At 39.2% G+C, this 15,918-nt stretch overlaps 1 protein-coding gene across 7 annotated transcripts in view; it reads right to left on the reverse strand.

Moving 5' to 3' along the window:
* The window catches only part of VPS13D (vacuolar protein sorting 13 homolog D), a 282,625-nt gene that overhangs the window by 159,304 nt on the left and 107,403 nt on the right, over positions 1 to 15,918 (reverse strand). For 4 of the 7 annotated variants that reach the window (XM_024252889.2, XM_054541596.1, XM_054541588.2 and 1 more), the window contains 7 exons: positions 14,257 to 14,331; positions 10,669 to 10,774; positions 9,502 to 9,654; positions 7,008 to 7,143; positions 5,890 to 5,937; positions 3,566 to 3,716; positions 3,165 to 3,375 (listed from right to left, as the gene is read on the reverse strand). In XM_024252889.2, coding sequence (XP_024108657.2) covers positions 3,165 to 3,375; positions 3,566 to 3,716; positions 5,890 to 5,937; positions 7,008 to 7,143; positions 9,502 to 9,654; positions 10,669 to 10,774; positions 14,257 to 14,331 — 880 coding nt within the window. The remainder of the gene's footprint in view (positions 1 to 3,164; positions 3,376 to 3,565; positions 3,717 to 5,889; positions 5,938 to 7,007; positions 7,144 to 9,501; positions 9,655 to 10,668; positions 10,775 to 14,256; positions 14,332 to 15,918) is intronic. The other 3 variants (XM_024252897.3, XM_024252903.2, XM_024252907.3) reach the window with 3 other exon arrangements.

Here is a 15,918-nt window from a genome sequence, read left to right on the forward strand (position 1 = left end):
ACAAGATTCAGCCATGTTGTTCTATACATCTTCTTTGATAATTTTTCACTTCCTAGTAGTATGCCATGGTATGAATAAATCGCTGTTAATTTATTCATTATCCGCTTGATAGCCGATTGGTTTTTTCCAGTTTAGGGTTAAATGAACATTCTTGTACAAGTATTTTTTTTGGACATGTATCTTCATTTCTTTTAGGTAAATACCCCAGAGTGGCCTTGCTGGGTCCTTAATTTTTTTTTTTTTTTTTTTTTGAGACTGACTTTCACTCTTGTTGCCCAGGCTGGAGTGCAATAGTGCTATCTTGGCTCACTGCAACCTCTGCCTCCTGGGTTCAAGCCATTCTCCTGCCTCAGCCTCCTGAGTAGCTGGGATTACAGGAGTGCACCACCACATCTGGCTAATTTGTTGTTTTTACTAGAGACAGAGTTTCACCATATTGGCCACGCTGGTCTCGAACTCCTGATCTCAAGTGAGCTGCCCACCTTGGCCTCCCAAAGTGCTGGGATTACAGGCATGAGCCACTGCACTTGACTCTCTTTTAGTCTCTTAATATGATGAGTTACATTTACCGATTTTCAAATATTAAGCTAATCTTAAATTTCTGGGATAAACCACTTGCTGGATTGCATTTCATAATATTTTGACAAAGGGCTGGGCACAGTGGCTCACACTTGTAATCCCAGCACTTTGGGAGGCCAAAGTGGGCAGATTGCTTGAGGTCAGGAGTTCAAGACCAGCCTGGCCAACATGGTGAAACCCCATCTCTACTAAAAATACAAAAATCAGCCGGTTCTGGTGGTGGGTGCCTGTAATCCCAGCTACTCGGGAGGCTGAGGCAGGAGAATCACTTGAACCTGGGAGGCGGAGGCTGCAGTGAGCCAAGATCACACCACTGCACTGCAGCCTGGGCGACACAGCAAGACTCTGTCTAAATTAAAAAAAGAAAAACTTGACTGGGCGCGGTGGCTCACGCCTGTAATCCCAGCACTTCGGGAGGCCAAGGTGGGTGGATCGCCTGAGGTCAGGAGTTTGAGACCAGCCTGGCCAACTGGTGAAACCTCATCTCTACTAAAAATACAACAATTAGCTGGGCGTGGTGGCAGGCGCCTGTAATCCCAGCTACTCAGGATGCTGAGGCAGAAGAATCGCTTGAATCCAGGAGGCGGAGGTTGCAGTGAACCAACACTGCACCCTTGCACTCCAGCCTGGGTGACAAGAGCAAAACTCCACCTCAAAAAAAACAAAAAAAAATTTTTAATAATGATATTTGCACCTCTTCATGGGGAATACTCGCTCACAGTTTTTACATAGTAGCTATGTCAGGTTTTGGTATTAGGGATATGTTGGCCTCATAAAATGAGTTCGGAATTGTTCTTTCCTCTTCTATTTTCTGAGAGATCTTGTGTAAAACTGTTATTATTTCTCCTTAAACGTCTGGTAGAATTCACCAGTAATGTTATATGGGCCTATAGTGTTCTTTGTGGACAAAGGCTTTTCTAACAGTTAAAGTTCTTTTAATTTAGATACTGGGCTATTTGGATTTTCTATTTCTTCTTTGTATCAGTTTTGATAACTTGTGTTTTTCAAGAAAGGTGTCATTTACATGTGGAATGTATTGGCATAAAATTGTTCTTACCTCCTTTTCATCCTTTTTATGTCTATAGGATCTGTAATAGTGCCTCATTTTTTTCATTCCTTATATTGGTAATTTGTATTTTCTGTCTTTTCTCTTTGAGCAAGTCTTGCTAGAAGTTTGTGAAATTTATGTCAATTTTGACATTGTTGATTTTCTATTTTCTAGTTCACTGATTTCCAGCCATATTTTTATTGTTTCCTTTTCCTATTTGTTTTGAATTTGCTCTTCTTTAACTAACTTCTGAAGGTAGATTAAATCAGCGATTTTATATATTCTTCATTTTCTTTTCTTTTTTTAAATTAATTGAGACTTAACCAAAGGATCTTCCCCATTTTCTAATATGAGGATTTACAAACTATAACTTCCACCCTCGGAACTGGTTTTGCTGCATGCCCCATATTTTAACATGTCTTCCTTTTATTATCATTTGATTCAAAATATTTTCTAAGTTCCTTTGTGATTTCTCTTTTTTGACCCATGGATTATTTACAAATATATTGTTTAATGTCTAAATATTTGGGATTAGGTATCTTATTGTTGTTTATTTCTAGTTTACTTCTATTGTGATCAGGAAATACATTCTGTATGGTTTTAGTTCTTTAATGTTTATTGATCTTTGTTTTATGGCCCAGCAGATGATCTCTCTTGATGAGTGTTCCACTTATACTTGAAAAGAATGTATAATCTGTACATAAATGTCTATTAGAACAAGCTCATTGATAACATTGTTCAAATCTTTTACATATTTATTGATTTCTTTGTTCTATAAATTACGGAAATGGAAGTGTTAAAATCACCAACTCCAGCTATGTATTTGATGTATTTCTTCCTTTAGTCTGTTAACAATTTGCAGATCTGGGTAAAGAGTATACTGAAATTCTTTACACTATTCTTGTATCTCTTCTCTAAGTTTAGACTAAATGAATGCCTGTCTTCACTATAAAAGAAACTAAAGCTAATCCTCATTAAATAAGTTGAAAGTCTAAATTTGTTAGGGTGTAACATAGCAATCCAGTATTTTTTCCAACATTGAATCTAGTAACATACTCCTGTATAATGGGAAAACAGGAGTTTAAATGGTTAGGCAATTTTGTCAAAGTTCTCAAGAAAGTCAGTATTAGGTACATAAACCTTCAAATTATTTTGAAATCTGTCACTCGAAAAACTCCAAAATCCCAGGATTTTGCTTTCCAATTTTGGAATGAGAACTCGTTATTTTCTGTTTGTTTTCCTTCCTGTCTCTATATGTCCTCTCTTTATGCTGTTGTACAACACAAACTTCTAATCTTGTACGTGTAAATAGCGTCTGTGTTGGCTGTCTCTCCCATGTAATAAAGCCTCCCCAGACCCCACCAAGAGTTAGCACTTGAGTTCTCATGAACTCTAACTAAAACTCAAGGAATAAGAACTTTAGAGTTTAAATAAAGATAACTGAATCTCTAAGGGTCTTTAGAGAAAGAATGGTAATAGTCATTCCAAAAGAAAAAAAAAGGCAAAAGTGACATGCCACTGCAGTGGTGCTACATACCTGAAAAATCGGCTTTTTTCTGTGTCCATAGAGTGGCACTCTCGTTTACTGCTACTAATTTCTGCAGTCTTCACTACATTGGTCCAATGAATGGGAGCCTTACAGAAAAATACACCCAATCCTTTGGGCCGGGCCTGTAGCCGCCAAGAAGTGAGGTGTAAAGGCACAGCAAACGAATCCCCTGGCATGATAGCAGGAAGCACCACTGGCTCTGCCACAGAAATAAGGGTTAATACTTTCAGGCAATGGTCCTCCACCCCAAAGACTGACCATCTCAGGACAAAAGAAGACAGACCATATATACTGACTGCTGGGGAAGATACCACTGGGGAAAAAGAGACTTGACAACAGTCAAGAAATATTTATCAGCATTTACTATATTCTAGACAATCAAAACATACTGTCTGGAGCTGATGGGCTATCCAGTCTTAGTTCCATTGGTGTCTCAAGTCTGTTCCTCACAATGAGGGCTGACCGGACAGTGATGACTTTCCGCGCACTGCCTTCCATAGTCACTGCAAAGACCACCCGCACTGGTGGGAGTGAAGAGAACTGTGAAAGAGAGATAAAGACAAAATAGTTATGTTTCTGAAAAAACATATAAAATACAATAATATCGATCAGGATGTCTACCTTAAAAGCATCTTATTACTACTATAGCTCTTCAGTGAAATCAGTCATAAAACCCTAAAGCCATTCAGCTTTAAAGGGAGTAAACATCCTATAAATATATACTATTAAAAAAATAAATTCTAAAAAGTTCTGCAAAAACAGATAATCCACTCAGATGTGATATCACAAAGTGTGTCACTAAGAAAAATCAGTCCTAAGCCTCTAGAAACATTATTAAAAACATTCACCTGAGACTGTGATAATAACCTATCCAATTTTCCAAACTTCCTGTAATTTGGTAAGGAAGTATCTGCTGGAAATTATCCCTGATTCATAAAGCCCCTGAGTTCCTTATAACGAAACTGAAAAAGGCTTGTTTTCTACTCTATTGGCAGGGAATTAAATAAAGAGCATCCAACACAATTAAAATAAGAAATAATGAGGTAGGACTTTGCGAAACATTAAATGATTTACCTTCTGTGTTATTTTCCTCCTAGATTAATATCCAAACAATGGTTTGGGTACTGCCCAAATACAGAAAAACAGAAGGAAGTCTTCTGAGATTAACATTTGTCTTTGTAAAATCCAGAAAGTGTAAAAGAAAGAATTGTCTGCATTGGTGTGCCTTTCACAGGAACAAATAATAACTTCTTTTTTTCTAAATGTCATAAAATATATTATTTAGGTCCATATATTATTTGTTGACATGCCTATATAAAAACCAATGTCTGTATTTTAAAGAACTTTAAAAATAATCACTTGTTCATAAAAAGGATACCAAGGTTCAGAAACTCAACATAATGAAGGGAAATTATTTATTTTTGTCTTGGGTTACAGCCATTACGTTATTTTTCCATATGTTCATTCACACATTCAACACACATTTTGTGCTAATACCATGTGACAGGAAATTTTCTTAAAAGTAGAAAAATCCCATGTTAGGTACACCAAAGAAAAAGTTTCTGAAAGTACTACTCTTAGAGTGAGTATCCAGAACATATTAACAATGCTTTTTACTGGAGAAACAAATGGCATGACATTCAAGCTTTTCATTCTGCCAACTTTCTCATTAAGACAAACAGCAAGTGAAAGTCAATCCAATAAACAATAAAATGAAGAGCTCCATGTTTTGAACCAAGACTTCTAGGAAGTCCAAACAAAAAGGCAAACTACAATTTTCTAGAGTGTTTTTAGAAGGACACAATCCTAGGCATAAATCATCATCGAAGCTCAAGCTTCCAGTGATCCAACCCTAAAAAGGCCCCAATAGTCAAAGCCAGTAACAATTATTTAAAATCCTAGGCTGGGTGCAGTAGCTCACGCCTGTAATCCAGCACTCTGGGAGGCCGAGGCAGGCAAATCAGGAGGTCAGGAGATCAAGACCATCCTGGCTAACACAGTGAAACCCCATCTCTACTAAAAATACAACAAATTAGCTGGGGGTGGTGGCAGGCGCCTGTAGTCCCAGCTACTCGGGAGGCTGAGGCAAGAGACTTGCTTGAATCCGGGAGGCGGACGTTGCAGTGAGCTCAGATGGCACCACTGCACTCCAGCCTGGGCAACACAGCGAGACTCCATCTCAAAAAAAAAGAAATCCTGATGTTGTTTCAAACCTTGATATTGTTCAGGCCTACCTGAAATTTTGTTTCAAAACCTACAATCATCAGGGAGGAGAAATTATAAATAAAAGCCTGGAATAAGTTTGTTAATGTCATTTCGTGATGATGTTTCAAAAGCCAAAGAGGAAATAAATTGCTACTTTTTCGTTCTTATTTACTTTCATGACCTTTGGACCCAAAACTATGAAACACATATGGTCATACCAGGGTTAATTTCTATTTTAACTTAGAATGAAAAGGAGACCTTGGACCAAACATTTGCCTTTTCTTCTCCTTCCCTGTAATACTTAGTCTCACACACCCAGCTAGGTGAAAACATTTTCTTGCAAGTTTTTGGAAAAGGAAGGTAATCATTAATAGAAAAGGGCAGAGATAAATTCCAATCTCATATATGTCATAAAGCTTCTCTGATCATTAAGAAATGTATATCCACATGATTCAGGTGCAGTGTATATACGCAATAAACACAATGACAACAGGAAAATCATACTTACATAAACCTGGGGATGTATAATATTCGTTCTGCTGCTTGGGCTGCCAATCTGAAAAAGATTTCAAAAGTTAGAGTCAGCACAGACTTAAGATAATTAGCATCATTAAATTCAATGACAACATAATTTTCTTCAAAGGGTGGTGCTTGTAAATACTTTCAAGTAAAGTATAGTCTACTATGAAGATAAAACATCTCTTAAAGATATGGAAAAAACAATATTCATTTTATAACCATTCAACGTATGCCAAATTTCTCCCCAACACATCAATGCAGTAAGAAAGGTGCCTATGAGGGAACTGGTCCTTTCATTACCAGACATAAACTTAGGCTGAAAAGTAATCCTGAAAAGGTTTTGTTTTTGCTTTTGTTTTCTAAGAAACTTGAGGCACAAGAGCAACAGTAAAAATGAACACTTGTGCAACAGTGTTCTCTAAGAATATTTTTCATGAAGAAAGTTGCAATATCTCTGCAAGTCTGCATTTCCACCTCACTACTGGCTACCCAAAAATAAGTGCAAGTATCCCATGAAGTATGAAGGAGGATGGGGCAAGAGCACCCATGGCAGCTATGTCAGCCAGGATGTCAGCCTCCACCTGCATGTACAAGTCAGGGATGCTACCTGCATCATTTCCTGGGCTGTCCCTCCAACCACTAGGACTACAGGCAGGAATGAAATTGGGGGAAGGGTATGTGAGAGCATGTGTGATCAGAAAATAAACGACAGTGGACATCTCTCTTTGTGCCACAGAGAAAGATTTGGAGACACAGAGTAAAAGGATCAAGGTGCTGCATTATAAGAAATATTAAAAAGACAGTGTATATGGACAGCATAACAATATGTGAAATAAAGACAAGACTCAGGTTCAGCAGACTAGTAAACTACCAGTCAGGCCAGCTAGCATGAAATGGACCTACAGAGGTGAGGAAACGTGTTACTGCTGATTTTAAATCTTGTTTTTCTACTGAAACTAACCATTGGCTGGCTTATCTACATATTGATTACCAATGCCTATGACTGACCCAGTAAGTCCTAGAATTAGGGGAAAGAAAGAACAAGAAAGTTTCATTAGAGTAAGCTTATTACAGGCTTAACCATCTGACTTCCTGACAGTCACACACCGTAGAGGAAGATGAATTTTTATCTGGTGCTGCATATCGAAAAAAGGTCCCGACTTTGTCCACAGACACTGGGCTCACTTGCTCCCAGCCATTTACTCTCACTTGCAGTTGATGAATCCGGAGGTCATGGGTGTGTCTGTCAGGCAGAACAAAGAAAAAGATATTAAGCACAATCTCCAGAAGGGATGAAAAGTGCAAGCAAAGACACAAATCTGATTTAGTATATAACGATGTAAAAACCCAGTTGGCTAAACCTTTTGGAGATTACCTAATGCAAGGGAAATCAGGAGCACAGTTTAACTGGGTTTTACACTTACAACACAAACTGCAAGATCTGTAAAGCTTGACTGAGTAAGAGTGGCATTTATCCTCCATTGTACAAACCACGCAAATCCTGAACACGAGCCAAGGTCTTTCCCCCACCAACCCTCACCCCAACCTATATAATGATGTCACTGGGGTGGTAAAAATGCAGTAGCGATTTAATCATATAACCATACTCTTGGAAATGCATAAAAAATTATTCTTGGTTCCTTTGTTGAAATCCTACTTCGCTCAGAACCACATGCGGTTGTTTGGCTCCAGCCCTACGTGACTATAGACAGGGCAGGAGAGGCACAGCGCTCATTTCAGGGCTCCTGTGCTCGACTGAAACTGGAGCAGAAGGCAGTGGGCAGAACAGGAGGAACAGGAGGAAATTGCACATTTAATTCTATTTTAGATTTTGCCTAATTCAAGCCAGAAGTGAAATGGGGAACTGGATTTGAGGCTGACAGGAAGTGGAGAGGGAGGCATGGAGTGGGGTGCAGTGTGCCAAAAGGGGAAAAAGCCAGAAAAGGCATTTATTTTGAAGAATTCAAGCAGAATAGTGGGACTTGAAATGGATTATGAAATACGGAAACAAAAACGGAAATGACAAAGAGGTCAAACCCTTTCTGATATGACAGAGGATGGGCTTATCCAGAAATGTTCCCAACAGTTCTGTAGTTAGCTTCTCCAAGAACTGTGAGGACCAACAGGAAAATGCTCACTGCTCATACCTGGAAGCTAAAGTGGCTTCCAAGTACATGTGTGCCCAGCATAGTGATTTTTTTTTCCCTCTATAAAATCCCTGGAGACCCACACGTTCAGAACTCTTGCTTCTTGGGAATAATGTGTCCGGGTATCAAAGCTATGCAAAAGGAAACCTGCTTGACTTGGGAGCAAGTTTACACTCAGTAACTGAAAGCACCACAAAAAGCACATGATTACAGAAAGCTAAAGCCAATCTCTTCAATTTCAGCTCAGCTTGAAAACAAATATGAGGCTCAAATACTAAATCTTAACCTATTCAAATGCTGTCTTAACCTATTCATATCCACTGGCTAGCCTGTGCATAGAAAAATACTTGTAAATAATACAACACTTTACTGGATATTTTATGATCTCTCAGTAGTCAGATAGAACATTTTCTCACATTCATTCCAGTTTTTAGTATGGGTACTTCAGGAATGCATCAGCTAGCAGTCTCCCCAGATCAGTTCTTTTTAGAATCAGAATTTGTCTTATTATTAGCTTTGAGTCCTGAAACTATCTGCTTGCTAAAAGTACTACATGGCATATATGTAAATTAAAATTGAAATCAACATGCTTTGAGAATCTTTTAAGAATACCATATCACCAATCCATCATGAAAATCAGGCCAAGATGCAATAAACTTGAGGGTTATATGTCTATGTTTCCACCAAATTCTGTGAAACACACAGGTTATCACCTCATATGTCCAATAAATGGATAGTTAATGAAAAGACATGTATTTCCAAGATGGCAGCAAAGTCTTTATTTTTTAAAAGGAGGCTGGGTGCAGTGGCTCATGCCTGTAATCCCAGCACTTTGGGAGGCCGAGGTGAGAGAACTGCTTGAGCCCAGGAGTTTGAGACCAGCCTGGGCAACACAGTGAGACCTCATCTCTACAAAAATAAAATAAAACAAAATAATAAAAGGAAACACTGATTTATGAAATATCTTTTAAAAAGAAGACATTAAAATCATTAATAAGGGGCCAGGTGTGGTGGCTCACACCTGTAATCCCAGCACTTTGGGAAGCCGAGGCGGATCACTTGAGGTCAGGATTTCGAGACCAGCCGGCCAACATGATGAAACCCCATCTCTACTAAAAATAAAAAAATTAGCCGGGTGTAGTGGAGCATCCCTGTAATCCCAGCTACTCAGGAGGCTGAAGCAGGAGGGTTGCTTGAACCCAGGAGGCAGAGGCTGCAGTGAGCTGAGATCGTGCCACTGCACTCCAGCCTGGGCAACAGAGCAAGAAGACCCTGTCTCAAAAATAAAATAAAATAAAATAAGATAAAATAAGATAAGATAAAATAAAATAAAATAAAATAATAAAAATAAAATAAAATCATTTATAAGGAAAGTGAAAAGGCAAAACACTAGGGACCCTCACTTACATCCACCTTTTTTTTTTTTTTAAAGAAAAGAATAAACCATACTTTACCTGTGTCTTAACTTTCCTCTTGCTTCAAATTCAAAGGGAATCTCTTCACCTGTAAGGACTTCTCGCCATTCACTAACATTGTGAGTATCATCGAGAAATGTTCCATTCCCTTCTGGAACTACCCCTGGACTCCCGCTGTGAGACAGTGCGGCTCTGGAACCAAATCAGATGACATCAGCCTGTCCCTGTTTCTTCCTAGCTCCCTCTCACAGGAGCCCCGTGCAGAAGAGCAGAACTTTCTCACAACTCAATTCCCAGCAATAAAAGGCTGCATGACCTAGCTACAAAGAATGACCTTGAGGGTCGCTAACTATAGCTATCTTCGTGCTGAATCACAACTTATTTGAAATTTTAGAAACAGCTGAAAGCTGTCACTCTGTAGCCACTTACCTCAAGCAGTAGAATCTGGTACATGTGAATTATGGCATGACTTTTTCAAGTGGCATTTAAGTGACTAGTTAGAATTTAACAGACCTACACTGTTAAAACAAAAAAGCTTCTCTTCTAGAGCAGTCTCGTACCTGGGGGAGGTCAGAGAAATGTGATTTCAAATCAATGGATTCTGTTACTCGTGCCATGCACTTCACAACCTAAGCTGGAACGATCACCATGTACTTGGAAGGCTGAGACAAGATCTAAACAGGCAGAAAGTTCTTAGAAAAGGTTCTCGCCTGGCTTAGGTAAAGTCTCCTTTGTTCTTCAAACTCCACCCAATTCCATCTGGGGTGAAGTGCGTTTTAGGTATGAAAGAATTCTTTAGGGATAGAGGGAAAATGGGGATGTTTTCAAAGCAGTCTTGGAATAAAATGGCAAAACATTTGGTGTGATAACCATACATAGCTTGTTTAAAACGGGGAAGAAGGTAGAGATCGAGGAGAAAAGATAGAATGGCTTTTTCAAACTTCCTACTCACATCCTTAATTTGCTTGGCTTTAAAACATAAGGTATACCAAAAACAAGATCATAATTAGACTCAGGACCTGCTTCTCTGACTATAGATTCTCTACAAAACCAGAACCTCCATCATAAATCTCAGCAAGACAGCAAGTTATTCATTCAAATATCATCCCAAGAGCCTCAAGAGGGGGCCCACCTTGCTCTACTCGGCTGGCACAAGAAGGCTTTGGTGGCAGAGATGACTCGGGGTGATATAAACTGACTGCTTACCTGGTGGGTGTGGTGGTCAGGGTGGCAAACCACAAAGTGCACCCCGTGTGGTTCCTCAGAGCAAAGGGGACAAATGGCTGCCGGCGCTTGGGGGTTTTCACCTCTGCTACGACAAACAGAAGAAGGCTGTGAGCAGACGCCTCTATCTGCATGGCAGAGACCCTCCCCCTACCTAGAGACAGTGCCCAAATTTGTCTCTTGTGCAAAGGGGCTGAAGGTGGAAGCAAGAAAGAAGGAACAGGACAAATGGAAGCTCCACGTATTTGCTGGCTGCTATGGGAGAATTTGGTCCCTGCCTGACTATTCCGAGCCCCCAATTCTTCCACAACTCTTACAGGCCTTATCTCTCAGAAGAAGGCATCAGGACCTAACTTGGTGGGAATCACGAAAGAAATAAAAATGGACCTCCCCAGTGCTCCCAAGAACTATATTCTAAGTGGGTAACCTAAAATGTAGCAAGATATATCATATGTACTTATTTAAACTTTGTCCAAAAAGCCTTTACCTTAAGGAAGCCTCCCTTTATATAAGTTACCCTACAGTCTCAGTATGCATTTTGTAACAAAATACAATAAAAACATTCTTTCCTATTCTTTTATACTAATAGTTGTTTTTGTCTCCCTGGAAAGTCAGAAGTATACCATCTCAAAGCTTTTCAAACAAAATTGTTAGCCCATTTTTTAAACATAGATACCACCACCATCTATTATGAGGTGGGTACCATGGAAGCCATAAAAGGAACATAAAATATGGCTTCATTGCACAAAAAGCTTCTAATCAGGGAATGTGGAGAGAAACAACAATCAACACAAAACTGTAAGTAACCAAATTCTAAAGAGCGGTGACCTGACTATAAAGGTTGTAAGAAACCCAAAGCAGGCTTTCTGGTGCCCCAGCTGCTTTGGCAGACAGATCCCTCTGCAGGTACCACTGCCCGTGCTGTGTGGTTCCACATGGAACACAGAGTACCGAAAGGAAGGGCAGCAGCTCCTCTAACCAAAGGCCTGTCTCCTCCACTGGCCACACAAATAGGGAGGCAGCAGCAGCAACCAGTGTGAGAAAGCCTCCTGGTTGGCATGTTCACAACACACGTACACAACCAACAAAAAAAAGGGAGGTGTGGCTCAATCTTCTTATGTGTCTAGCATTAAAGTAGGAAGACAGCGTGAGAAAGATCATGACCCACATGCTCTGCAGCTGGGAGAAAATGACATCTAGAGGAAGCTGCAAATGCTAACTGCAGAGAACACTAAGGCAAAACTGAATTCATCCTACAGGACATCTTCTGTCAACAAAATCGAGAAGACAAACCGCAACATGTCCTGCCTTCTGCAACCTCCAGACTGAGGCTGGGACTGTATCATAACAGTTGGTAATTGTCACTGCCTTTTAAAAAGCAATCACTTCCTTTTTTCTCTTACCTCTTTTAAAGTTTTGAGAGGTTAGTACTGTAAACAATGCAAACCAAGCAATTTTGGGTCAAGGCAAGTTCTATTTTGATAATGACGATGGTTCAGGGGAGTCTAAGATATAGTAATCTGCTAAACAAATGAGCAGTCTCCAGGGTATTCCCACAATTTTGTGGTCAGTCATTTAGAGATACCCCAAATACGTCTAAAGATAATCTCCACTAGGAATATGCCCATTTCTCACCCCAATGGCCTTACTTAGCTCCCAAAGTTTGCTTTAAAAAAAAAAAAAAATTAGTGCTCATCAAGTAGAAAATTAAGGAGTAGCTGTAAGGCTGCTGACAAGAGCAGAGGGGGAGTAAAAAATTTAAGAGCTGTCTGCAGGGTAAACGGTATTTATTGTGGCACTTTGAAAGGCACCTCCCTCTTCTATGAGTGCAATGAGAGAGCTGCTTTTATTACAGCAGATAAAGGGCCCAGGAGAAAAAGAAGCCAGATGTGCTTTCATATCCCACTGTGAGCCAGACTGTAAGTTTCCATTTGCAAATTAGATTTAAAAAGAACAGGTGGCAGATGGCTTTGATCAGTTTGTTATACAGAATAAAGTGCTGCGAATCCATACAAATATATTCACAAGTATACTGCTTTGGAGTTAAATAGCATGGGTAGGCACAATGCTTAGGTCTCCAAGCTTCTTGCATTGATGAGACATAACGGCACAGGCTTCAGTAACCCATTTCTCTGAGGATAAAAATACACAGCATGCACGCAAATCCAAGCCCAACATCAGGCAACAAATCTGACATCTCTGCACCAGGGTCCAAATAAACTATGTACTTGCCTTTGGCACAGCACCAGAGACAAAAGTTCCCAGTCCATCAAAGAGAACATTATTCCCTAATGGCCTCAGAAAATCTGCCTCTAGTGACCAAACCCAATTTCTTCATGGGCTGAGAGAGAGTCTAAAGCTACCCGTATCCAAGTTCAGCTTCAAAGAGCTCCAGCTAAGGAAATTTCTACCCCTTTGGACTTATTTCACACAGTAATTTTGCCATTATAAACAGTGTAGGTTGTCATGCTATGTAAGCAGCTCAGTCCATCAGAAAGGACCTGGTTTGTAAATCATAAGAAGCAGATTAAAATACTAGGTTTGCTACTAGCAGGTCAAGTGAATAAAGGCAAATCACCTAGTGTCTCTGAACTTCACTGTCCTTATCAGCTAAATAGGAATAATGCTTGGCTAAGCCTGAAAGATTAAGTAACATATAGAAAGCTTAGAAGCAGGAATACATGAATAAATTAAGATTCAGCTCTGGGCTTTCTTTGTGAGCCCTCCCTCAAACATCCACCCTGGTAAAATTGTCCAGAAAAAAAAACCCAGGGCAATGTACCCTGAGTATTAACATCCCTGTTCTATATTCCTGGTAGAGAGAGTTCCTGTGGCCTCTTTCTATTTAAAAAAATCATGACGAATAATCTGGAATTTGCCATGTACACAAATAAATCATTCAGATTAAATCGCACTCCCTAAAACAAAAAATGAACATCTTGGGACTCCAATTCCTCAATGATTATGGTGTTTTCTACCATATTCACTTACCAGTGAATTTCTCAAGAAACTTTCAAAGATCAGAGATAGAAATAAAGAAAATTTTCTTTTTTATCTCCTAAACACAAAAATTGACATCCAAAGAAATTAAGGTTTGTGTCTAAGCAATTATTTACTGAGAATTTTTTTGTGTGTGTGTGCTATCCCTATTATTATAGTGCCTGTTCCAGAGCCCCGTGCATTCCCATGAGAATTTTCAGTGGGTATTTTATAAACTTAAGACTTGCGGCACCACTGCTTGATGAAGCATGGTGTTCCTCAATCCACTTGCTCTGCAATATGAGAAATCACCTCTAATTGACATTGTATTAACATATTTCTGCATCATACACTGTGGAGTTTATTCCATTTCCACCAAAGTTAAGGGAGATGGAAGGGAAACAATATAAGAATCAGCTGATAATATGCACCACTCTGTTCATCAGCTGGAAATGTTCTTTCCTATTACTAAAGTACTCATGACATGGAATACCCCCAATTCAACTCCCACTCATTAAAAAGAAAAATTGATGTACAAGGCAGTTCTTAAAACAGGAAAATAAAGCAAGCCCTTGCTTGGCTATACTGTACCTCTAGCATAGATCTGGTGCTCTAGGTTAGTCAGACTGGCTGTACTCCTAGTTCTAAGGTAGACAAGGGGGAGGCCTGGTAGACAGGAGAGACAAAGTTAGAGGCTAAGAATAAATACAGTGAAATCAGAAGACTCGCTTCCAAACAATAAGCACAAATAGAGAACATTACAAAAATAGCAAGCATCATGCAAGTACAGGGTCATTCCCATCAGTGATTACTAAGTGCTACAAATGTACTTGACAAAGTGAACACATTTTTATGCTAGTTTTTATTGTGGAGGCTGGATCAAAGTAGCATGCTTTTTTTTTTTTTTCCTGAATTAGAAGAATATGTATTGAACCTTCTCTTGAACAGAATGACAAGCCTTTTGAAGATTTTTAATTTAAAGGTGTTATGTTCTTAAATGGCACTAAAAAGTTACAAAAATCCATCAGCACAGATTTTAGTGAAGGTTGCTCCATTCCAACTGGTAAAACACAGAAGTAAAATGCCAGTCTCAGGGGATCTCAAAAATTCAGGGGAAGAGTCAGTATGTGTTCCAAATTTAAACAATCTCTACTGAGGAGTTGTCTCATAGTGTTTATTTAAATTCTAAATCAAGCATGGAAGTTTTCAGAATATTTGATATTTTCATAAAATGTCCTTGGAATACAAAACTAATAAATTCAATGAAGTGCCACATCACCCAGGTTTACCTGCAAAATCTCAGCCCTGACTGAACAAAGCCAACAATTTTGTCAAAAGGAGGCTGGTATTTTCTTTCCCCTGATAAAGAAACAGTGAGAAAGCAGCAGGTCCCTTAGGCTAAATTTCATGTTAAGGGCTATTCCCAAGGGCTCGTTTTAAGGCCGGTCTGAATAAAAAGTATAACTTTTGGGGGAATATGACTTACTATTCTTGAATAAGACCTGAAAGTTTATGATTAGTTCAACAAGGTTAAACCCTACTCACTTTCAAAATAAATTCCCAATGATCATTTTAGTAGGCCTGCTAAAAGAATACAATCCTGGAATGTATTATACTACCATCCAGGAATTTCCAATAAGAAAAGAGGTTTGGAAATCTATGCATATTCAAGTTATGTCTTATTAAAAAGATAGACTACACTTTTATAAGCCTAAGTAATCATAAAAATCTTTAAATAAATAAAAATCAAGCTTTAACTCAGCACCGGCATTTAATATAGATGAGGAAGCCTTTTAACTATAGAGAAAGAGAGAGGCACAAATATTTTATAAAGGAAGGAAGAAAGGGAGGCAGGGAGGGAAGAAGGAAAGAAGAAAGAGAGGGACAAGAAAATCTTTCATCAGAATCTTGCAGACTAGGCCTTGCTAGAGTTTCACTCTGAATTAAAGATGCCCGTGCATGAATAATGTTTTAGAAACACACTCTCTTGGACATATTACAAAGATTATTTAGAGTCTTCTGGGTAGACTATGTTACATTTTCTTGACACACAAATTGGGAAGGTTGGAGGAGGAGCCAAAATCAAAGCTGACAATATCTGAAAAGCCCTGGCTCCTAAGTAATGACCTTGAGACTCAGAAGCAACAGCCTGGGAAAACAGAGAACAAGCACAGCTGACATTTCTTTGTGTCTCTTTCTAGAAGTACAAGGCAGACAGAAAGTCCACTTATACACCCTGAGGAGAGATGAACC

The sequence above is a fragment of the Pongo abelii genome, chromosome 1, assembly GCF_028885655.2.
Source record: "Pongo abelii isolate AG06213 chromosome 1, NHGRI_mPonAbe1-v2.0_pri, whole genome shotgun sequence".
Lineage (NCBI taxonomy): Eukaryota > Metazoa > Chordata > Mammalia > Primates > Hominidae > Pongo > Pongo abelii.